This window comes from Volvox carteri, assembly GCF_000143455.1.
Source record: "Volvox carteri f. nagariensis unplaced genomic scaffold VOLCAscaffold_10, whole genome shotgun sequence".
NCBI lineage: Eukaryota > Viridiplantae > Chlorophyta > Chlorophyceae > Chlamydomonadales > Volvocaceae > Volvox > Volvox carteri.
Window position 1 is genome coordinate 1,265,921 of NW_003307553.1, and position 22,036 is coordinate 1,287,956.

A 22,036-nucleotide genomic window follows, 5' to 3' on the forward strand; every position below is an offset into this window, starting at 1 on the left:
GAAGCATCATGATGCGTATTCCACCTGTGCACCTGTGTCCATGTAATCTTCACTCACCTAACCTAAATTCGTGCAGTATAACTGTACGACAATTAGTAATGTACGACATGGTGCATAATGCGTTACTCGTACAGTGCACTAACCGTACGGTCGTGCTAGTCGTCGTACAGTCGCACGTGTCGTACAACCCAATCATGGCGTACTTTTGACAGGCCATACGTTGTTATATCCTTTCTATACTTATGATCGCATATCTTAGCGTTGGTTGCGCGCTGGCATAGCTCAGTTGGATAGAGCACCCGTTTAGTAAGCGGGAGGTCTCCAGTTCGAATCTGGATGTCAGCAATATGCACTAATCCAAACTTTGTGATATCTATAATTATTTCAAGGGTCTTAGGTTTGATCCCCGTTCAGACCAAGGGAGATCTACTAACGCTGGTGAGATATGGAGATGAGGCCTTGTTGATGAGCTAGTTGTACGGGGTAATCAATTTTCAATATATATAGTCTCCCGGCTTTGACGGACACCCCCGCACTCGTGCGGCACTTGTAACTTGTAACCTAACCGGAAAGGATTGTCGTATACACAAACACACCACCTGCCAGGCCGAATCCCCCCTCACAACCCCCTCTCCCCCTTTTTCCCCTCCCCAACATACACACCTAACCGCCAAGCTGTCGTGTTGCAGCGAGTCCGTCAACTGTCTCAACCGCTTTCGGCCATCCGCCAACTGTAATTTCTCCTGAAGTACGGCAGCCACTCGCTCAAGGCCGGGTACGTCAGCGGGTAATGGCGGCATACGGCTCAGCGCGCTGTTGAGTGAGGGTGGGTGCGGAGAGACGAGGGAGGAAGGGTGGGGGGACGCGGGTGGGGATATGGTTACGACGAAGAGCACAGGTGGTTGACGAGAAGAAAAACAACATAGTGTGGCCGGGATGAGAGGCGACTCGGTGTCTGTGTGTGGGGGAGTGGGGGCAGTAGAAACTAGGTGGAGTGGTAAAAGCTACTACGTGCTAAAACAAAAGGAGAGGGGAGGAAATAGGATACCGCCGTACGGACGATACGCTTACATGCACACAGTTCTCATACACGCTGACATATATACACACACACACCTCCCCCTCCACCACAAAACACACACACACACATTCCCGCCTTTTCCCGCGGCCTTCTCACTTGCTGACATGCGCCAGGTTATCCACCACCAGCAGGGTTAGCACTCCCGCAGCCGCCCGGGATACCTCCGGTCGGGGGCTCTGAAGGAGAGGGAGCAGTACGACACTGGCCTGGGGGGTGGGGTGGGGGCAGAGGGGGTGTAGGGAGACGGGAGGGGGGAAGGGGGAAAATCGTAAGATGCAAAACGTGAGAAATACAGCTGTTCGACGTACGTACGTCCAAGGCCCGGAGTGCACAGTACTGTAGGGAATGAGGGTAGGGGCCCTCCACCTGCACATACATACGTACGTACATATATAAGTCATGCGTACAAACGTACATACATACAAATACGCACCTGCACCGCTACCCGCTCCAGCAGCGCAGGGGCGGTGGAGGCCAGGCAGCGAAGAAAAACACGCCACGCAGCCAAACTCTGTCCAAGTGGTGTAGGTGTGTAGGGGTGAGGGGGGCGGCGGGAAGTAGGGAAGGCGGCAGGGAGGGGGCCAGGGAGATAAGACGAACCGCTGGCGAATGAACCAATCCTGAAACCAATCCTAAAATTAACCCTAAAATTAACTCTAAAACCAACTCTAAAATCAACCCTAAAAGCCTAAATTAACCCTAAAATCAACTCTAAAATCAACTCGACAACCCAAAATCAGCTCGAGAACCCACCTGTAGCTGGAATTCCTCCGACGCTCCTCCTCCCCCCGCCGCCGTCGTCGCCCTGCCCACCGCCGCCGTCAAAAGCACCATCACGGGCGGCACGTGGCCCGGCAGGTGCTTTCCCAACAATACCGCGAGAACGGAAAGAGAGCGCAAGGCCTAGAAGGGTACGGCAGGGATGGGATGGGGGATATCGTACATGCAAGAAGCAAAGGGCCAGCTGCTGACGAAGAGGCGGGGAAGAAGCGGGGAAGAGAGTGTTGTATCTGCACATCATTTGCAGGTAGGCGGAATAGGGCGGGAGACGGAGGAGGAGGGGGCTTCAAGGGGGCACCTGATAAAGGGGAGGTTAAAAGAGTTGTGTGTGTGTGTGCGAGAGTGTTGGGGTTTCCCGGGTTAGGTCACCTGAGGCGTTTGAAAGCGCGAACACGATCGTTACGTATGGCCCATAAGGCCCACCTGCAACGCCTCCGCATCCGCGCTGTCCGTAGACAGCAGCCAGTGGCCACAGCTTCCGCCGCCGCCGTCTCCGAAACCACAGGAGCCCCCACCCAGTCGCGCCGCAAACTCGCCAGCCCCATGTGACCCATGGGACACATGGAAGGGACCGTGGCGGGTCCCTCGAGAGGTTGGAGAGCAGGCGGCTCCGGCCCCACCGCCACCAGCACCGCCACCACCGCCGCCACCGCCGCCGCCGCTCAGCTGCTTTCCGAACAGTTCGAATAGATTGGCTGTGAGCTCACCCACGAGGAACTCCTGAACCGGGTCGTCGCTCTGCATGTCTGTCCGTGCACGCGCGTGCGCGTGTATGTATGTGAGTGTATGTGCGCGTAAGTATGTATGTTCGGGGGGTAAAAGGGGTGAGCCTTAGGGGTAGAGGGAAAGGGGCAAAAGTGGGAAAAAAGCCAAGCGACGTACGAAAATACACACACGCACACGCACGCACACGCACAAAATACACACATCTCGCGACAACCCATATCCGCGCGCTACCCACGTCTCTCCCCCTGCACGCCTTACCCACACACCCCTACCTGCTACTTGTCCCGCCACCACCTGCATGAATGTCTGTATCCGCGTCACGATAGCGGGCGGCGGCTCCAGGGAGGGGGAGGAGGCCCAGTCGGCAGAAGGCTCACCCGCCATGATGATGGTCTGAGGGTGGGTGGGAGGGAGGGAGGGAGGGTGGGAGGGAGGGAGGGGGGAAAGACGAGCCACGAAGAGTGAAGCTGCTGCCAAGGAAAGAGTGTACAAGGAGCAGAACTGACCAGTAGGCGGTTTTGAAGGCTGCGACCTCGGGCTGATGTAATGATGATAACCGCGGAAACCCTACCTACCTAGCCGCCAAGTCTAAAATAAGAGCGGAACAAAAGCAGTAGTAGAGCGAAGCCGGGGGGAGGGGAAGGGAAGGGAAGGGAGGGAGGGGAAGGGAGAGAGGGAGACGAAGGGGTAAGAGGAAGGGGGGAAAAGAGGGCTTTGGGGAGAAGAAAGGGGTGAGAAAAGGCGGGGGGGGAGGCGCCACACATACACACCTACTCGTGCGTACCTGCTTGCTGACAACCCTAGCCATTGACACGTTCCCCAGCACCCGCTGGTGGCCGTGTGGCTCGTCCATTAGCTCGTCCACTCCGTCAATAAACGCTCCGAAGGCGGCGGTTTCTTTCCAGAAAGCGTAGGCGTACGCGTGGTGGGCGTGCAGCGTGAAGAGCTCTGCGGCGCTCATGTCTAGGAGGCGAGCCAGCTCCTGAAAAAAGGGTATCAGGGTTTTGGGGTTTTAAGAATTTTACGGTTTTAGGGTTTTAAAAATTCAAATTTCCCGTAAGGGGAATAAACACAGGAGGAACAAAAACGAAGCGGAGGACGTAACTGACTGCCAACTGGCAATCAAATTGCCAAAACTGCTGAAGGGATCCAGAGTGAGGTGGATGAGGTCACTGCCCAGTGAAGTCGCTGCAAGGTGGTCGAGTGGTGGTTCAAGTTGTCCAAAACAGGTATAGAACGAGCTTCAATGGAGGAGGGATAAGAGGAAGAGGGTCATAGAAATCTTTTTCATAACGGAATAGCTACATCTCCCGCACCAACCACCATCACCACCATCCCGGGCAGGGCCCCCCCTTTCCGCCAATCCCTTCACCTCACCCTCAGTTCCGGCAGCTTATGCGCACAACACAAGGGCCCTATGGCATGCGGCAGCGCCGCCCGTACAAGTGCCGCCTCGCTCAGCTTCGTTAGGCGACTCAGCTCCGGAACCAATCTGGGTGACGTCAGCACCCCGCTGCCCAAGCGGTGTAGTACGAGCGGGGCTAGGGGGCCCTCCAAAAGGAAGCGGCGAGGGGAGGTGCCGCCGCCAGTACGGCAAGTGAGGGACTCCAGGGCATAGCAGGCCGCGGCGCGGAGCTGGGGATGAGGTGGTTGGGGGTTGGAGGTATAGGGGGGTGGGTGGGAGGCGGAGGGGAGGCGGAGGGGAAAAAGGGGGGGAGAGAAAGAGGGGTTCGTGTGCCGTACAGCGCGTGGGCATGGGTCAGGGCGGGGGGGCCCACCTGGAGGGCCACAGCAGCGGCATCTAAGAGGCATAAAAGAACATCCAGATTTCCCCCTCTTGACCATGCATACATGCATACATACATACATACATACATACAGGTGTTACCCAAACAACGTCCCCCACCCAAACCCCCTGTCGTACCACACACCTGTCGCTCCTCCCCCCCCAAACACCCCAGCACCAGGAGCACCAGGAGCGGTCCCGTATCTCGTCCCGCCAAAACCCCTGGCCCCGCCAACCACACCGCCGCCGCCAGCAGGCCGCAACGGACGTCAGCAGGGAGAGGCGGTTGGGAGTCCAACAACCAGTACTGCAGGCAGCGGATAAACTCACGCTCCGCCGCGGCGACGATGGCGACCTGTGTGACTGTACGGCGTACGGGATATAGCATGGTATGTCGTACAGTGCGGAGTAAAATAAGGTGGAGAAGGGCAGTAGGAATGAGATGGATCCCGATGTGGATTCCGCTCGTACCGAATTCGAGATGCAAATTTGAACCCAGGCTGACAAACATAAATGTATGCACATACATACATACATACAGATATATACATGTACATACATATATATACATATATATAATATACACATATAGACACATACATACAGACAGCAGATGGGAACTGGTACGCTTCCCCCTCGAGCCATACTCCCTAGTGAAGGCAAGCACCGGCAGTAGTTTGGCGGGGTGGTTTCATGCAACGGAAATGCAACGGAAATGTACGAGCAGCCCAAAAACATCGCAACAACGGAATGGTGGTGCATACCCGCGGACTTCGTCGTCGTTGTCTGCTGCTGCTGCTGCTGCAGCGGCGGCGGCGATGGAGCTGCTGCTGCCGGCGGTGACGCCGGCCGCGGAGGACAACTGCCGTACACCTCAAGCAGCACCGCGGGCCGCAGCAGCACCCGTAGCAGGGCGCCGCCGCCGCAACGGACTGCTCCACTTGTACGACAGCACAGAGCAGATGAGAGCACCCGGCGGAGGGCAGCGCCGCCACCCTCCAAGCTGCCGTCAGGGCAGCGGGTCAGAAGGGCCTTTCGGGAGCAGTAGCAGCGGCAGCGGCGGCGGCGGCGGAGGCGACAACAAGTGTGAGGGTACGAAAATGCCGGCGGCTTGGGTGTCGGCGGCGGAGGTGGAACGCTCCGGGGATTCACACCCAGACCTCCAGTGATTGCAGTAAAAGTTAGCGGAAGAAAAACAAGAAGGGAACCCGGAAGGTTCTGCAACCAAACGTAGCAAGCCTAGTTTCCTAGTGGCAGCAGCGGGGGCGGAGTGGGGCCTGGGGAACGAGCCCTGGGATACCAGCGAGTGGAGCTGTTCTCACATTGACAGGCAAATGAAGGGATGAGTCGCGTGCAAAGTTCGTGCGTGTATTTACAAAACGCAACGACAAAAAGAATAATCGCCGCAGCCGCCGCCGCCACTACAACAGGCATGGATGTTTCCGTTCAATGCCGTACCACGCCGTACGCTCTGCTCACCCGCAAGGCCGTCAGCGCTGCCAGATGGGTTCCTGCCGGCGGCGGCAGCCCTCCGACGGGGCGGCTGACGCTGACGGTGCTACCAGCCGCCGCCGCCGCCGCCTCCTCCCCCGCTCGGCTGACAAGCCATGGCTCCAGGAAGGGAAGTACGGCAGTGAGGGGCGGCCAGGAGGCAGTGACAGAATCGGCCGCCTGGTCGGACGAGGTCGCGGCGGCGGCCGGCGGCATTCCGGCGTGTACGGCACCGTCCGCCGCGGCGGCGGTGGCTTTCAAAGGCCCCAGCCAGAGCTCAGTAGGTAGGAACGGCAAGGTAGCCGCTGCTGCCGTCGCCGCCGCAGCAGCGGCATTCGCCGCTGCCGCGTGTGCGTGTACGTTGGCGGCGGCATTTCCGTTGGCGCTAACGGCGGCGGTTAATTCCGTTGCTGAGCGCTGAAGGAAGGTACGGGCCTGGCAGATCCCCTGGACCAGTGCCTGAAGAGGAAGAGGAGGGATGGTGGGGTGCGCCGGTGGTGATGGTGGCGGCGGCGATGGTGACAGTGTCGAAAAAATCATAAATAGTGAATTGTAACTGTTGAAAAAGCTTCGCAACGGCCAGCAAACCAGGTGATTAAAGGTCCTGAAGAGCCGCACGCGCAAAAGTGTTCGGCGGGTGATAAAGGGAGGGGAGAAGGGGGGAAGACAAACCACGAAAAACGAGTGAAGCTCGTGCCACGGAGGATAGAATGATACATGCGAAGGGAGAAGGAAGGAAGGGAGGTAGGTGGGCTGAAGGATACTGGCAGGGGGGGTGCCTAACACCCCTGGCAGGGGTACCGAACTGAAGTGCATTTCGCATCAGTAACGAGATCGACGCAGAATCGTCCGCATAAGACTGTTAGCAGTGGCATAGTTAAAAAAAACACAGGTGCACGAGCAGCACAAATTATACCTTAGTAGTAATTCACCAAAAAACAAACAAACAAACAAACATACATACAAACCTGCAGCGTCACTGCCGCCAGCTGGCTCCCCCATTGACATCTCAATAGGTTAGACATGCAGGTCAAACTGTCAAACAACGCCGCGTCCAGACCCGCGCCTGGCGCACACAGAGGCAGCGGCGGCGGCGGCAGGCTGGGTTTACCCGCGGCGCCGCTGCCGCCGGCGCCAGAGACGCTGTCGGAAGGTGGTGGTGGTGGTGGTGCGACGGCGGCGGCGGCAGCAGCGGCGGTGGAAGTGTTGATGTACGGCGGCGGCGGCGCAAGGGCCTCTTCCCGGGCGCCGCCAAGCTCCAACAGCATTTCGGGAAGCAATTTGGGGAGAATCTTGGATGCAAAGACGACTTTAGTATCCGAACATACGTCTGCGGTTGAGCCGGGTCCGGCGGCGGCGGCGGCGGCGGCGCCGGTGCCAGCGCCTTCTGCAGACGGGCGCTCCGAAACCACCGTCTGAAGCATCCCCAGCGGCAGCGCCCGCGTCACCAAACCCTTTCCAGCCGCACCCAACAATGCCAGGATCGCAGAGACCGACGGCGGCGCGGCGCCGCCAGCCGTGCGGCCTAAGGCCGCCGCCGCCGCTGCCGCCGCCGCCGGCGTCAACTCTTTGGCCAAGTACGCGCATCTCGACATGACCCCCATTACAAGGCCACGCAGGGAGGCTTGCTGGGAAGAATCTCCGGAGGGGCCCCGCGGCGGCGGAGCGACCCGTGGGTCAGTGGCGGCTGTGGTGCACCCGCCGCCGCCGCCGCCCGGCGCTGCTGCCTGCAGCGGCTGCGCTAGCAGCCACGTCTCTAAATTACGTCCCGCAAGAGCTAAGACAACCTGAACCAAGCTGTCCGCCGCAGCGCCGCCGAGGGCGGCTGCGACGGGTGGTACGGCTGATGCCGCCGCCGCCGCCGTTGCCGGAGTCATCGCACCGCCGCCAGCTGTCCATAAAGGTGCGGAACTGTCGCAATCTGAAGGCCAGATGTGCTTCGCTGGGGACACCATCAATGCCTGATGGAACCCGAAGAATCGCCCCCGCGCAAGCGATTCGAATAGGGACGGGGACGGGGACGGGGGAACGAGGGGGAAGGGGGGAGGGGGGAGGCAAGGTGGATAACTGTCAAGGGGTGGAGGTGGAGGTGGAGGTGGAGGTGGAGGTGGAGGTGGAGGTGGAGGTGGAGGTGGAGGTGGAGGTGGAGCAATAATTTGGGACTGACTCGTCAGCTGCGGGACGGTAACAGTGTGCCGCCGAAGTGAGAGATTATCACCAGCAGAGGGTTTAGAGACAGCCCAGGGGCATGCACGACACATGTACGACAATCAGATCAGATACGAGAGGCAGATTCGTTTAGCCGCATCCTTACCGGCAAGGACTCTAGCAGGAGCGCGACGGCGGCCCGGAGAGCCGCCGCCAGCGCCGGACAGCCGCCGCCAACATCACCGACATCGCCAACACAGCCGCCGCCGCCGCCGTCGCCGCCGCCGCTAGCGGCCGCAACTCCAGATCGCTCCCTCATCACAGCCAGCGTTACGACACAGCAGGTACGGCAAATCGCTGCCCTGGCCCTGTCAACGGCAGCCGGCGCCGCAGCAGCCGCGGCCGCAGCGGCGACATCACCCGCGGCCGTGACGGCTTCAGCCGGCGGCTGCTGCGGCGGCGCCGCCGCCGCTACGGCAGCAAACCGTCGCGTCCACTCGCCTGCGATTCTCGTCACCAGCAGCAGCAGCTCGGGACAGCCGGGTGGCAGTAGCGCCGCCGCGAAGTGCTGTAGCAGCAGCACCCTCGCGTGTACGGAGGCCTCTACGGCAGTAGCTGCAGCGGCGGCGCCACGGCAGCGACGGAAAACCGCACAGGTCGAGCCAAGTGTCAGCGAGTCAATTCTTCGGTGGTTCAGTTGGCCGCAAGCTTGCTAGTTAACAAGTCAAGAAGCCAAGGCCACAAAACGCAACGAAAACGCAACGAACTTTACAGAGGCGGAGGTAACGAAAAACGGAAAAGACAACCGCAAAAGAATAGACGCAATGTGGAGGCAAGAGTTTGTGCGTTACCAGACAGCAACCGTCGCATGGTCAATGGAAATGCGCCCCCGAGCTGTACTCGTACGACAATGTACAACAATGAACAGGATGAATGCACAACAGGACTTATTGTTTGTGACCCCTCGGTAACTAGCTCCGGAACCTACCGTCAAGAGGCGAGTCCACCAATGGCGGCGGAGACAATCCCGCCAGAAGCCGTACGACAGCTCCCGCGCTGGCGGCAAGCGCCGCCGCCGAGGATCCGGCGGCGGCGGTGCAGCCGCCGTCGCCATAGAATCTCGCCGCCGCCGCCGCCGCCGCGGCAGCGGAGCGGCCCTTTGCAGCTGCGACCGCTGCTTCACCCGCGGCGCCGCCGCCGCCGCCGCCGCCACCACCGCCGCTCACGTCGCTATCGCGCAGAGCCCGCGCCTCAGCTTGCGTTCTTTGCTGGTAGGCATTTTGGCTGGCGAACATTTCCTGTAAATTGCCATCTATAGGTCAGAAGGGCATTGGAGGAGGAGCGAGGGTGAGCGAGAGGGGGAAAACGGGTTTAGGTTCATAAGCGGTTAAAGATAGAGCCCTCCATCTCACCCGCCCGACTCTGCCGCAAAAAACTCTGCCGCAAAAAAAACATACAATATATACAATTACGCATGAATATGGACATACAGATGGACTAAATCGTACACAGCCTACCTACATTTTGCAATGTGGTGATGCTGTTGCTGACTTTGCTGCTGCTGCTGCTGCTGTTGTTGTTGCTGCTGCTGCTGCTGCCTGCCCAGGCCACCGCCGCCCCCGCCGCCACCGCGCCGCCGCTTCGACGGGCGCTCCAGGGATCCCTCCGCCGCCGCCGCCACCGCATCCACCTCCATCACCATCACCACATCATCGTCAATGTCCTCGCTGCAGTTCCGGTCAGCCGCGACGCGCTCCGTTGCCGCCGCCGTCGCCGTCGCCGCCGCCGCCGCTCTGCCGCCAGCCCTGCCTAGGCCTGCGGCTGCTGCGGTGGCCCCAGACGCGGTGACGGCCGGTCCTGATGACCCATGGGTCCATCTTCGCGCCGCGGGTCGCACCGGCTCGCGAGGGGCCATATTCAGATAGGCGCGTACGGCAGACGCAACGCGCTCTGCGGGAAGGTTCCGGAATTCAGTGAAATAAATTCTCACTTTCAAAAGGCGCTCCGATATTCCAATGAATGAATGCGATAGATCAAGGTTTCGTTATAGTTAAGCTAACGCAGACTGAAAAAACAAAGACTGAAAAAACAAAGACTGAAATTTAAACAAATGATTTCGGTCATGCAAGTACCTGAAACAAAGGGTTGCGAGAGCCAGCGAACGACTGTAGACCTCAGACTCGCCATCGCCGCCGCCGCCGCCACCACGACGGCAGCCTCCGACGACAGTACGGCAGGAGATGATCCAGGCGGCCCCGGCGCGGCCTGCGGCGCCTGCGGCGCCGCCGGCGCCGCCGGCAACCGCAACAGCAGCTCCAGCAAGCCGCGTTGTACGGCGTACGGTGTAAGCTCCGGACATGTACGAATACAGATATGGAGACAGGGCAGGTAGTAGTCGTGTACGGCGGCAGCAACAGCGGCGGCGGCACGTTTGGGGTGTTCGGACGCTCGCCCGCCTACTGTTGTCGACACTGCTGCTGCTATGTGAGCGGGGGCTACTGCTACTGCGTCCTGTTTGTTGGCGGTGCAGGAAAGCAGGCAGACCCGCAGCAGCAATGCGACCAGCCTGCAGCATAAGGGATCACCATCAGGTGGAGGAAGGGGGTTAGGAGGAAGTTATTTTCCTCCAGTCAAGGAAAGAAGATAACTCTGACACGCCCAACTGCTAACTGCTAACTGCCAACTGCCTGGGGAGTTAATCCGAAGCAATGGCATGTACGGGTCAGGGTAAGGGGCTGGGAGCCGAGGGGGAGTCGTTACATTGGGGAATCTTTAAAAAACGTATTTTTCCGAAAATGGTTTTCACAGGCCACGCAATGCTCGCCAAAAGCCCCATGCAGAACAAGACCCGCCGACAGACCGACCGACCGACAGACAGGCAAACAAACAGACAAGCAGTCGCACCGCTCAGAGTATGGGGCCAGGAGGCCCGCCGCCGCCAAGCTGCCGCTGCTTGACTCCAGGGCGGCGCTGACGGCGGAATGCCAGGAGGATGCGGCGGCGGCGACGGCAGCGGCGGAAGCAGCGGTGGCGGCGGCGGAGGGCGCCGTTGACAGCGGCGACGGCCCCACTGCCGCCGCGGCCCCCTTCGGCCCCTCACCGAATGACACCACTCCATCGCACCACGCCTGGTTATCAACAGGCACATTTTTCCAGGGTGACAGTTGGTAGTTGACGGGTAGTGGTTAGTGGCGATGGTTAGTGGCGGTGGTTAGTGGTTAGTGGCGGCGACAAAAAGCAAGACAAAGGCAAGGCACGGCAAGCTCCGGACTCGAACTCAGAACTTCTCACCTCCAGCAAGCTCATGGCCACGTGCATGAGCCCCTCTGCGGCACCGCACCCCACCAGCAGCAGCTGGCAGCCCCCCCCTCCTCCTCCGCCTCCTCCCCCCCCAGAAAGGGCCACCATGCGGGCGCAGCAGCTCAGCAAACTGGCCTGGGACCGCGGGTGGCCGGGACTGGCCACCACCAGCTGAAGCAGCGCCTGTGCGGGTGGTGGTGATGGCGGTGATGATTATGGTGGTGGTGATGGTGATGATGATGATGATGATGATGATGGCGGTGATGATTATGGTGGTGGTGATGGTGATGATGATGATGATGATGATGATGATGGCGGTGATGATTATGGTGGTGGTGGTGGTGGTGATGATGATGCTGATGATGGTGTGTGTGGGGGGAAATGTATCATGTGCATAGAGCCCTTGGAGAGAGTCATCCTCCAAAGGCCACGTAATATAATAATCATGAGCAGGAGCAGGGGTTATAGGGGGGGACACTGGGGTTTGTTTATTTGCATGCGATCCATGTTGGGGGGGGCTGGATGTGGTCAATTAAACCACCACGGGGGAGGAGAATCCCCAACAATGCCGACAATACCGAGATGGATGAGCAGCAGGAAAAGAAAACTATTGCAGGCCGTGCCCGCGGCCGTGTGGCGTGGGTGAGAGCGGCCATGCGATTATGTCACTATAAGTCACTCAGTCTTGTCGTTTGTGTACGTCCGTATGTATGTAAAAGTACTGCACACACCTGAGGTACGAGCGGCGGCACCAGCGGCGCCAGCAATTGGGGATGATGCGACATAAGGCCCGACAACACCGCACAGCCCGCCTCCGCTGCAGCCTGCCATGGTGAACAGATATAACCGTACGGAAGTTCCGCCGTACGGACATGTACGGTTTTGGGGCCACGCATACAAAACATCCGAACAGAGAGAAGGAAAGGGAAAAGGCAGAGACATTAGAGTTGAGGAGGCAGCAAGAATGGTGGTGATGACTGGGCACGGCGATGGAGAGATGAACTTCGGCTCCGAAACCGCTACAGTCCGAACGAATCACTGATCACTTGAAGGGAAAGGTAGGTAGCGAATGTAAAAAAAGCGAGGACCATCTCTGCGCGAAACCAGGGATTGTTGGAAGCGCTAGTGAAGGAGGAAAGACGAACCACGAGCGAGTGAAGCTGCTGCCAGTGAAGGGGGAAAAGGAGAAGAAATAAATACAAACATGCATACATACAAACGTCAGGTGTGGGCGAGGGGACAACACACAAAGAAAAGAACAACAGAAACAGCAACAACCCCCCCCTACACACACACACACACGTGGATCAAATTTCGAGTGTTGGTCTTCTGTCGGACTTAGGCCAACCCTTGAGTTCGCGGCCCGATGGGGCCTGGAAACATTAACGAACCAACCAACCACCGATCAACCAACTAAGGAAGCAGTAACGCCCGTGAGCACGATTGCCATGGAAAACACTAACAAGAAAACAATAGTTACTAGATAGCGGAGCAAAGCAATAGAATAATAGGTCAAGATAGAAAAGACTTCTGAAAAGGTTTCTGAAACAAAATTAAGTCCTCGTGATGAATTTATAGATAGTGTTTTTTTGGATATGTTTTTCTGAAGAGGAAAGCCGATTGCCCAGTTCCATGGGCCCCTCATGGCCCCCACCACAACCCCCTCCCCCGCCATCCCTGGACTCACCACACACTGGGGGGCCGTTCCCAACAGCACCATTGGCAACTTCACCAACACTGCATCATCATCCCCCTCCCCTTCCCCCAACTGCTGCTGCTGCTGCTGCCGCTGCTCAGGATGATGTTGGCGGTTGGGGGCAAAGAAGCACTCAAACGCCTCGACGTTAGGCCCCAAGCCAACTGCCGCCGCCGTCGTTCCGGTGGTGGCGGCGGCAGCAGCAGCGGCCTCCGGCACTGCCGCGGCATCACCGCCGCCGCCGCCGCCACTGCCGTACGGAGCGCCGCCATGTGGGTTGGAAGCCGGCGGCAGAGACAACAGCAAGAGCTGCTGCTCCGCGTCTTTGTACGGCAACAAATAACAGAGCCATGGTACACGTCAGAAGCCACAGCAATCAAGACAATCAAGCCGTTCAGGTTTTTTTGAAGGAAGCCGTTGAAAGAATCTGCTTTTCAACGTTAATCCTATCGCCAGGGAGGCCTCAGGTCCCTATCTATCATCGACACCAGCTTATTGACAGGTACCGGCACACCGGCACATCGGGTACGGCATAGTTCACCCCCTCTACACACACGCACACATACACGCGCACACACATTGCACATCCATCACCCCGTCCTCCCCCCCCCACACACACACAAACACACACACGGATCAGCTCCACAAACTCCCTCCCCGGCTTTCCCCCCCTACACACACAAACACACACACACACGTTTACACACCGAGGATGAGCTCCATGGCTCCGGCCGCCAGGTCCACCAGCAGCCTCCTGCGCTCTGCCTGCCCCGAAACCAGACCCACCATTCGGATCAACAAAGCCACCATTCGATCCAAAAGAGACCTGGGGCCCCAGCAGCAGCGGGGGGTGGGTGGGGGCACAACGAACCCGGACGATTGAAGAAAAAAATACCAGTGGGGTGACCAGAGGGGACAGCACGGCAAGGAAGCGTGGAGGAAAGCAAGGAGAAGCTTTTAGGTCCAGATCTGTGATGTGATGTGTGCTGTGTAATAGATTTGGGTTGGCTTGGGATGGAGGAGAGGATATGAGAGAAACGATTTGAGGACTTCAACAATCGGGTTCAATCTGGCCTTCTGCTTCCGTTTCCGTACTTAGGTGTCGAGTTGGGGCTGTTGTCTTGCTTTGATTTTATCTGGGTCGATATTACCGCTGAAGTAGGGTGGATGAGGGGGGTCTAAACGACTGTGGATTGCGATTGATTGGAGGTTGGGACGGACAGGTTGATTGGGTTGTTGAGCGCTGCTGGCTGGAGGTAAAATCCCCGATCTGGGTTTTCCTTCAATTATTTTTATCCTACCCCCTAGTATATATCCGACCGGGGTCATGGACGACCAACTTGGGATGCGGTCACGCGCATAGCAAGCCCTCCTCAGCCCCCCGCCGCCGGCAGGGGGTGCTGTGCGTGCTATGGGCGGTTCATGAAGGACCGAAACCCGCCCAGTGCCTCTGTACGACTTTTGTACATACATACATACAAGAGGATGGCGCCCGATTGCTGTTGTTTGATTGGCCGGGTGCTGGTGATACTCTCCGATGTGTGGGCTCGTTGTCGCAGACAGTACTTCAAGACGTTTTGCACTGGTCCCTTGGCCTCGGGGTTCACAGAGTTGATCGATCGCGAGAGAGCAGAACCGCTTCTTTCACCTGGGGCTTTCAGACCGGTCCATAGCTCGAGATCTCCTCCTTGATTTTTTCATCTTAATTTGATTTGGGTTTGCAAGATTTGGGGTAATTTTCAAGTCCTTTCATTGGTTTGGGCTGCAATCGCACTACTCCGCACTGCAACGCCAGTTTGATTTGGGTTGTGGTTGTGGTTGTGATGGAAAATAGATGTGAGATCGGCATACGCAAAGGGACTTGTGCATTTAGGCTGCCACACGTGAAACACCCGTTTACCCTTCTTTCTTTAACTCCGGAGACACTCCGGAAACACGCTCTTATCGCGGCGTCGCACGATGCTGTATTTCGTTTTGTATGTCGTGCTTGCCTGTACCGGCCAGCTGCCGCCAACAGCAGACCCAACAGGCTGCAAACTGCAGAAAGGTGGAGTCCATCAGGACCGCAAAAGACTATGGGCAGACGCTCCGCCACAAATTCCGCTACCGACAGCACCGTGATGGCGTCCTGCTTCAGGCCTTGGTGTTGCCGGAATACATAGGTACAGAGGCACGGAGGCATGGATGCGGACTTAGTTGTGGGTTAGGAAACGTTAATGAATTCCGGTAGTAAAAAAGCCAGCCACAAATATAAGCCTCATAGAAGCCCGCGACAAACTGACATATGGCATATGTGTCAAAGGGGCCGGGGCGGCTGAAAATAATTACGAGGCGGAGGCGCTTATCCCCTGTGCATGACCAGTCAACCCAGTTGCAGGCAATCAGGGCAACGGTGTCGAGCGGGCACGATGACAAGACAGTGGCGCGGGCGCTGAGGAACTTGGGTTATTTGGGAAATTTGCTAAGCTAAGATATATCACGCCTCACGGAGCATCTGGGACTACTCTCAGCGTCAGCTCACCCGTTCCGTGACGGCTAGCATCGGCGCATGCGTTCAAGAGTACGCTTACGCCGCTGCGCAGCTTTGCCACCAGAGGGTCGTTCTGGCTCGCTTGGCTCTGGCCGCAAGCTCCAAGCGCTGCGCTAAGAGCGGCTTGCAGGTCCTGCAGCGCCCAGATGGCTTTAGTCACGAACAAGCGGGTTTGCTCCCAACAAGTAACCTGCGGCAGACCCTTCCTGACCCCTTACCAAGAGGAGCTGAGAGTTAAGAAATTGTGCAGCCGTGCCTCCCTGGCCAGGTTCGCCCTGCATCTGTTGGGCTGTCGAGGCCGCAGCTTGCGGAGGCATCGCCATTCGCAACGTACTTTACTTAAAGCATCGATGTTACAGTCGTATGTGGCAACCTTGCAAAACTGCGTTCATCAACGGGAGGTAGGCCAAGCCGGAGGCATTCATACGCCTTTTTGGAACTTGGAGCTCTCAAGTATCGTGAGTAAAGTCGCTTCTGATAGCAAGATTTTGTTTTAACATGTTTTCAATTATGGAAAGCCCTCAGCATCAGAGGGAGCAATGGGCGCTCCCAGCGATCGTCTAACACTTACGGCATGCGCAATGCAGGATGGCGCGATAGCAGCACTCAATATTTACCCAACGCAATACAGCTCTTCAATTCTTCACGACAACATTTTAACCGAATTGTTTCATGAGAAAATCCTTCTGTGACGGTTGGCACCTCGCTTTTGGGCTTGACTAAACCACGGAAAGGTGCGCATGGATGATGGCCTACTTGTCACCTTTGTGAATCAGCTCCATTGAGCCGAAATCCACGAAAAATGTTGGGTCTGCCGGGGTCGCCTCCACGCGCAGCATGCACTGCATGCTCCGCACCGCCTTTACACCGCGAATACAATTTTTTTTATAAGGACCGTATTGAAATAGACTTTAATTTGCCTTAAAGTCAAATAAGGCTCGCTGCAATGCGGTTCAACGCATTCCCTATCTCGCCGGAGCGAGATCGGGGGCTTTTACTCTGCTGGCTTCCCTGAAACTTCCAACTCCTCGCATTCCTCCCCCTCCTCGTAGCATCAGTCGCAGAAGCAGTTCCTGCGTGAGTCAACGAACAACGTCCGCACATTCGGCGACATCAGGGCGGAGTGGGCCACTACCGTACTTGTGGCTACGTGTGGTCTAACTTCGGGGGGCCAAAACCATAATGGGAACTGTTGAAGGGCAGATTGGGCAAGGAGACAGCCTGGGCCGAGAGCTTGATAGGTGTTCTACTGCCAATCCGCATCATGCGGATTGGCAGTACATCTATCTGGCTCTACGGCCAGATGAGAGCTGCGTCGAGACAGCGGCTCATGAGAAACTTACATGCACACATACAGACTTTGACACAGCCCTCACGATGACCATCTCGCCGTCTGCACACCTAGATAGCAGGCTGCATTAGCGGTAAGCCCGTAACCGGTGTAATCTTGTTCACACGCTGCTGCTAATGTTGCTGCTGCTGCTTGCTGCATGCGGCTGTAGATGTGGCTACAGCAACCCCTTGGTGCATACGCGCTCTATTAATATTCGTAGTATATATAAGTAGTGCAAAACAACACTGGTTCTGTGTTACTGTCTCCCTTAACTGGTTCTGGTGGCTGTGGATTGGCTGACCCGATGGTGCTGAATGGCGTGGTTTGGACGATTTTGGCGAGAATTGCACCTCTGCCACGGGCCTTACACAGCAGCACTACACGCGGCGCGACGGGGAGGCGAAACTCTCCGTCTCCCGCAGCCTGGGCCTCGCCAGTGAGCAAATGTCTCTTCGGTCTGCTGTGTAAGGCCCGTGGCAGAGCTGACTATTCGGACAAGGCTGTATGCTCTTCTGTGTGAAGGCAGAATGACTTCACCAGGAGAGCAGCAAGGTTTAAGTCGCCACTGCGACCCAGTTGTACGACAGTACCACAGAACCAGCCTTAGAGGCTCCGGTCGCTTCGCTCCGTCGCATCTAAGCCAACAATTTTGTACAAGGTCTGTGCTGCTGTCTTGCACTCGACGAGGAGGTCCATACACTCGTACGACATCAGTTCGACCGAATAACCGAAAGCCTGGCAACGGCTTGCAGGAATACACTCATAAACTCAACTCCGTGACCGCATCCCCCTGCACGCAGACACACATACAGACACACACACATACAGACACACATACAGAGACACATACAGACACACATACAGACACACATACAGACACATACAGACACACATACGCACACAAGTGAACCAAAATACCTTAAAGTTCTTGTAGGCAGGCAGTGTGGGGCAACGATGCCATCGTACATGTCACGACAATCGTCGAGCACAATCTCTCACTTCTAGCTAAACAAACAAACAAACAAGAAAAATGAAACTCCCGTGCCGCCCAGGTCACTTAGCAGTCAACTTCCTCCACCTCCACAGCTCGGCAACCGTCATACCCCCCCCCCTCGCTCTCTTTACTCTCTCTCCCTCCCGCGCAATTTTCCTGGCAAAGAGTCTTTGCCTACAGATACCCTACAGATACTTACAGACATACGTACATACAGACATACGTAGGCGCTGCAGAGCGACTGCATTGTGTGTTGGAGCCAGCCGGAGTCGGGCGGGGGCAGAGGAGCACACAAGACTCGCCGCGACGACTTGTGCTGTGTGTGCTCCCTAGACTCTTGCACAGTTTTTCGGCTCTGCCCCTCCCCCCAGCTTTCGCGGCCCACAGTGTAATCTAAGTCATACACACACATCTTGCCATGGAAGGAGAAGACACCCGTATGTATGTCCGGCAGCAGCTTAGACACTCGCCGGCCAGCAGGGATAGCCCAGCAGCACCAGCAGCAGCGGCACCAGCAGCAGCGGCACTCAGCAATGGAGGTGACATCATTCAGAGCTCTCTCAGCACCAACCTCAGCAGTAGTGCTGGTGCTGATGGTGGTGGTGCTGGTGCTGGTGGTGGTGGTGGCACCTGCAGCAATGTGTAGTGATGGTGGTGGTGGTGGTGATGGTGGGAGTGGTGTGTGGCGGGAGCGGTTGTGGTGGTGGTGGGGTTCACTCCGCGGCCGTGGCGCTACCAGGTCGCCAAGTAGTGCCCTGTGGGGGCCAGTGGGGGAGGATGTGCATGTAGAGGAGGGGGGATGTGCATGTAGAGGGGGGGGGATGTGCATGTAGAGGGGGGAGGATGTGCATGTAAAGGAGGGGGGATGTACCAACCAGCATGTAAATCGCAACGGGTGGAGTCAGCAGGGCGGAGGAGAGGAAGGAGACGTGAGAGGAGAGGGGGAGGCGAAGAAGGGGGAAGAAGCGCAAAGGCGCGCCGACACCGGGAGGGAGGTGCACGGTGATGATCACACTGATGAGAACAGATCGCCTTTCTAAGCTCCACTCCAATTTTCACAAAACACCAGAAGTGCCACTCCACCTCACCCACTAAAATAAATCCCTGATATCCGCTGCAAGAACTTCACTCGCCTGTGGTTCCTCTTCCCCCGCAAATGCATACAAAAACACAGGCACACAACAAACACACACAGACGGCCTCTGTACGGCGGCCCACACACCGCAACCCACCTTTGGAGTGTCCAGCAGCAATATCCCCCGAGAAGCTAGCTCCAGGCGGATGGCATCTGAGCGAGCAAAGTCCTTCGCCTGCCGGGCCTGAATCAGCTCAGAACGAGGGGCGCGGGAGGGGTTAGGACCGGCAGTTTGTAGTTGGGCGGTTGGCAGTTATGTTCGTTTTAAAAAGGCCCCAACATCCCCACCTCAGCTCGTTCCCGAATGGCGCTCGCCACCTCCTCCTCGCTCATACCCACACGGACAAGGGCCAGGGCCCGCAGCTCCTGATGGCCCAAGAGGGGAGGACGGTTGACAGTTGACAGTTGGACGGTTGGCAGTTATTAGTTAACGTGTTGGGATGTTAAGGGAGCCATCTCGGGAGAACAGGACGGGATCATCGGAGAGGCCCCGTGAGCTCTCAGGGGGAGGGGGCCCAGACAGGAGGAACGAGGAAGATCGTGTGTGTGTTTGTGTGTGTGTGTTTGGGGGGGGGGGGAAGACGAACCATGAACGAGTGAAGCTGCTGTGTTTGGGGGGGGGGGAAAGACGAACCATGAACGAGTGAAGCTGTTGTGTTTGGGGGGGCAAGAAGACCCTTTTCCGATAGGGCTTTTTCCTGGTAAGGCTCCTCCTAGAACCAAGCAGTTGCCGAGGAGGAGTAGTCCCCTTACCTGCAGCAGCTGTTCCAAGCCCGCCGCCGCCCCCTCCAGACTCCCTTCCAGCTGCGGCTGCTGCTTGGTCCCACTGTTTGGCTCCATACCCAGCAGCTCCATCACCACGCCCATGGCCACATGCAGCTGGGCCAACACCGCCAGTCTGGGGGTGACGAGGGGTGTGGTCGGAGGGTGTGTATTGGGGGGGGGGAGGAAGCGCGGGAGGAGTGGAGCTTCGTACTGCAATGGCTGGATAGCTAGGTCGTTAGGACGCGGGTGTGAAGAGCCCCCACGCAGAAGATCACCATTATCACCATCACCATCAACATCAACATCAACATGACCATCATCACCATCACCATCAACATCACATCACCATCACCATCACCCTCACCATCATCATATGGGTTCCCCCCCTCCCAACCCAGCAGCCCAGCTCAAGCCCTCTTTCCCCCGGGCCCCCCCCCAAGTCACCTGTCGGGTCGCTTCCTGCCAGCCTTGGTGGTCATGAGGTCATTGATGGTCCTGAGCGGCCCACTCAGAGCCCCCACAGCCGCCGGGGTGTTGAGGTCGTCAGCCAGGGCCGACAGCACCTCCGAAACCAGGACCGCACCAGAGGAAGTGGAGGAGGAGGAGGAGGTGGCGGCAGGTTCCTGGTTTTGTTGCTGTTGGTGGTGATGTGACGTGTTGTTGTTGGTGGTAGTGGTGGTGGTGGTGGTTGAGGTGAGGGAGAGGCGGGTACGAGCCTCCGCTACCGCTTGCTCTCCTGCGGCACCTGGGGAAAGGGGTGGGGACGAGGGGGCAGTTATGTGTTTTGTGTGGGGGGGAGGGGAGGGGAGGGGGCATGCAAGGGGGAAAGGAGGAGCCTATGCTTGTATGAAACGAAGCCGGGGAAGGCGTGAAAGCCACCAGGGTTAACAACAGCAGCGCCACCAGCGGGAATTATGCAACGCAACGCAGGAAGCCCTCCCCCCTTTCCCTTCGCCACCCAAACCTAAAAACGACATCTTGCAACCACCTTGAAGCAACCACCTCCTGATCAATCCTGAAACCCAAAGCCCGCACCAGTCCAGCCCTCCCCGCCACCTCCCCACACACACATTCCAATCCACCCAGTCCCCTGGACCCACCAGCGGCCCGCAGCACCTCCACAACATCCGCCCGCGCCTGAATCACGTAATACAGCCTGCTACTGGCTTCCTGCCGGGGGGTTGTCGGGGGGTTCCGTGGTCGGAGGGGTTTGGGGGGGTCCAGAAGTGCGTGTGTGTGAGGGGAACCATGTCTGCCCGTGTGTATGTGTGTGTATGTGTGGTTGAGGACAACCTATTTTCCCCTTCCCTCCCCTCCTTCCCCCTTCCCTCCTTCCCTCCCCCCTCCTTCCCCCTTCCCTCCTTCCCGCCCCCCTCCTTCCCTTCCCCCTCCTTCCCTCCCCCCTCCTTCCCCCTTCCCTCCTTCCCTCCCCCCTCCTTCCCTCCCCCCTCCTTCCCTTCCCCCTCCTTCCCTCCCCCCTCCTTCCCCCTTCCCTCCTTCCCGCCCCCCTCCTTCCCTCCCCACCTCCAACCCCTTGTCACTGTAGTTGAGAGGCGCCCGGTACTGCGCCGCCAGCAGGAACCACCGCAGCGCGAGCGGATGGTAGCTGGACAGCACATCCCGGATGGTGAAGAAGTTACCCAGCGACTTGGACATCTTCTCGCTGTCCACATTCACAAAGCCGTTGTGCAACCAATACCGAACAAAGTCGGTGCCGTTGTGCAATTGATCCGGATCTCCCGAGGAGGAGGTGGTGGCGCTAGCAGAGGAATGGGGTGACCCATGGGTCCGTCCACATCCACATGCTGCTTGACTCTGCGCCAGCTCGTTCTCGTGGTGGGGAAACACCAGGTCCCGACCGCCTGCGGGGGATATGTATGTATGTATGTATGTATGTATGTATGTATGTATGTATGTATGTATGTATGTATGTATGTATGTATGTATGTATGTATGTATGTATGTATGTATGTATGTATGTACATGAGAACGAAAGAGAGAAAAAGAGAGGGAGAGGAAAAACCAGGGGGTCAGGGGGAACGCAGGAATTGCGGCCACCCGACTAAAAAGCCCGAAGCAGCTCTGAAACATCTAAACCACGAAAACCCCCAACCTCCAAAAATTACAATACCTGGCGGCCCGTCCCGTCCCGTCCCGCCCAAACACACCAAAATCCTCCCCCAGTTCTCACCCCCCCCTCACCCCCCCCCCTCACCCCCCCCCAGCTCACCCCCCCTCACTCGCCTCCATGAATGTCGATCACGGGACCCA

General features: G+C 57.7%; 2 protein-coding genes across 2 annotated transcripts in view; both read right to left on the reverse strand.

Annotated features, from left to right (window-relative positions):
• VOLCADRAFT_88866 (uncharacterized protein) overlaps positions 1 to 15,861 on the reverse strand; it is a gene marked incomplete at both ends in the record, with an annotated part of 45,173 nt that extends 29,312 nt beyond the window's left edge. Inside the window, 22 exons of the mRNA XM_002948557.1 lie at positions 664 to 813; positions 1,178 to 1,287; positions 1,515 to 1,592; positions 1,835 to 1,984; positions 2,285 to 2,607; positions 2,860 to 2,980; positions 3,372 to 3,569; positions 3,965 to 4,222; positions 4,519 to 4,728; positions 5,853 to 6,323; positions 6,833 to 8,038; positions 8,179 to 8,627; positions 9,001 to 9,324; positions 10,145 to 10,578; positions 10,917 to 11,140; positions 11,304 to 11,495; positions 12,044 to 12,136; positions 13,000 to 13,331; positions 13,716 to 13,834; positions 15,006 to 15,147; positions 15,530 to 15,671; positions 15,757 to 15,861. Of these exons, the coding sequence (XP_002948603.1) occupies positions 664 to 813; positions 1,178 to 1,287; positions 1,515 to 1,592; positions 1,835 to 1,984; positions 2,285 to 2,607; positions 2,860 to 2,980; positions 3,372 to 3,569; positions 3,965 to 4,222; positions 4,519 to 4,728; positions 5,853 to 6,323; positions 6,833 to 8,038; positions 8,179 to 8,627; positions 9,001 to 9,324; positions 10,145 to 10,578; positions 10,917 to 11,140; positions 11,304 to 11,495; positions 12,044 to 12,136; positions 13,000 to 13,331; positions 13,716 to 13,834; positions 15,006 to 15,147; positions 15,530 to 15,671; positions 15,757 to 15,861 (5,831 nt within the window). The remainder of the gene's footprint in view (positions 1 to 663; positions 814 to 1,177; positions 1,288 to 1,514; positions 1,593 to 1,834; positions 1,985 to 2,284; positions 2,608 to 2,859; positions 2,981 to 3,371; positions 3,570 to 3,964; positions 4,223 to 4,518; positions 4,729 to 5,852; positions 6,324 to 6,832; positions 8,039 to 8,178; positions 8,628 to 9,000; positions 9,325 to 10,144; positions 10,579 to 10,916; positions 11,141 to 11,303; positions 11,496 to 12,043; positions 12,137 to 12,999; positions 13,332 to 13,715; positions 13,835 to 15,005; positions 15,148 to 15,529; positions 15,672 to 15,756) is intronic.
• Positions 15,862 to 18,578: 2,717 nt separating this feature from the next.
• The window catches only part of VOLCADRAFT_58337 (uncharacterized protein), a gene marked incomplete at both ends in the record, with an annotated part of 5,292 nt that continues 1,834 nt past the window's right edge, over positions 18,579 to 22,036 (reverse strand). Inside the window, 8 exons of the mRNA XM_002948558.1 lie at positions 18,579 to 18,620; positions 19,098 to 19,193; positions 19,754 to 19,898; positions 20,210 to 20,388; positions 20,888 to 20,935; positions 21,290 to 21,501; positions 21,562 to 21,627; positions 21,807 to 21,940. Coding sequence (XP_002948604.1) covers positions 18,579 to 18,620; positions 19,098 to 19,193; positions 19,754 to 19,898; positions 20,210 to 20,388; positions 20,888 to 20,935; positions 21,290 to 21,501; positions 21,562 to 21,627; positions 21,807 to 21,940 — 922 coding nt within the window. The remainder of the gene's footprint in view (positions 18,621 to 19,097; positions 19,194 to 19,753; positions 19,899 to 20,209; positions 20,389 to 20,887; positions 20,936 to 21,289; positions 21,502 to 21,561; positions 21,628 to 21,806; positions 21,941 to 22,036) is intronic.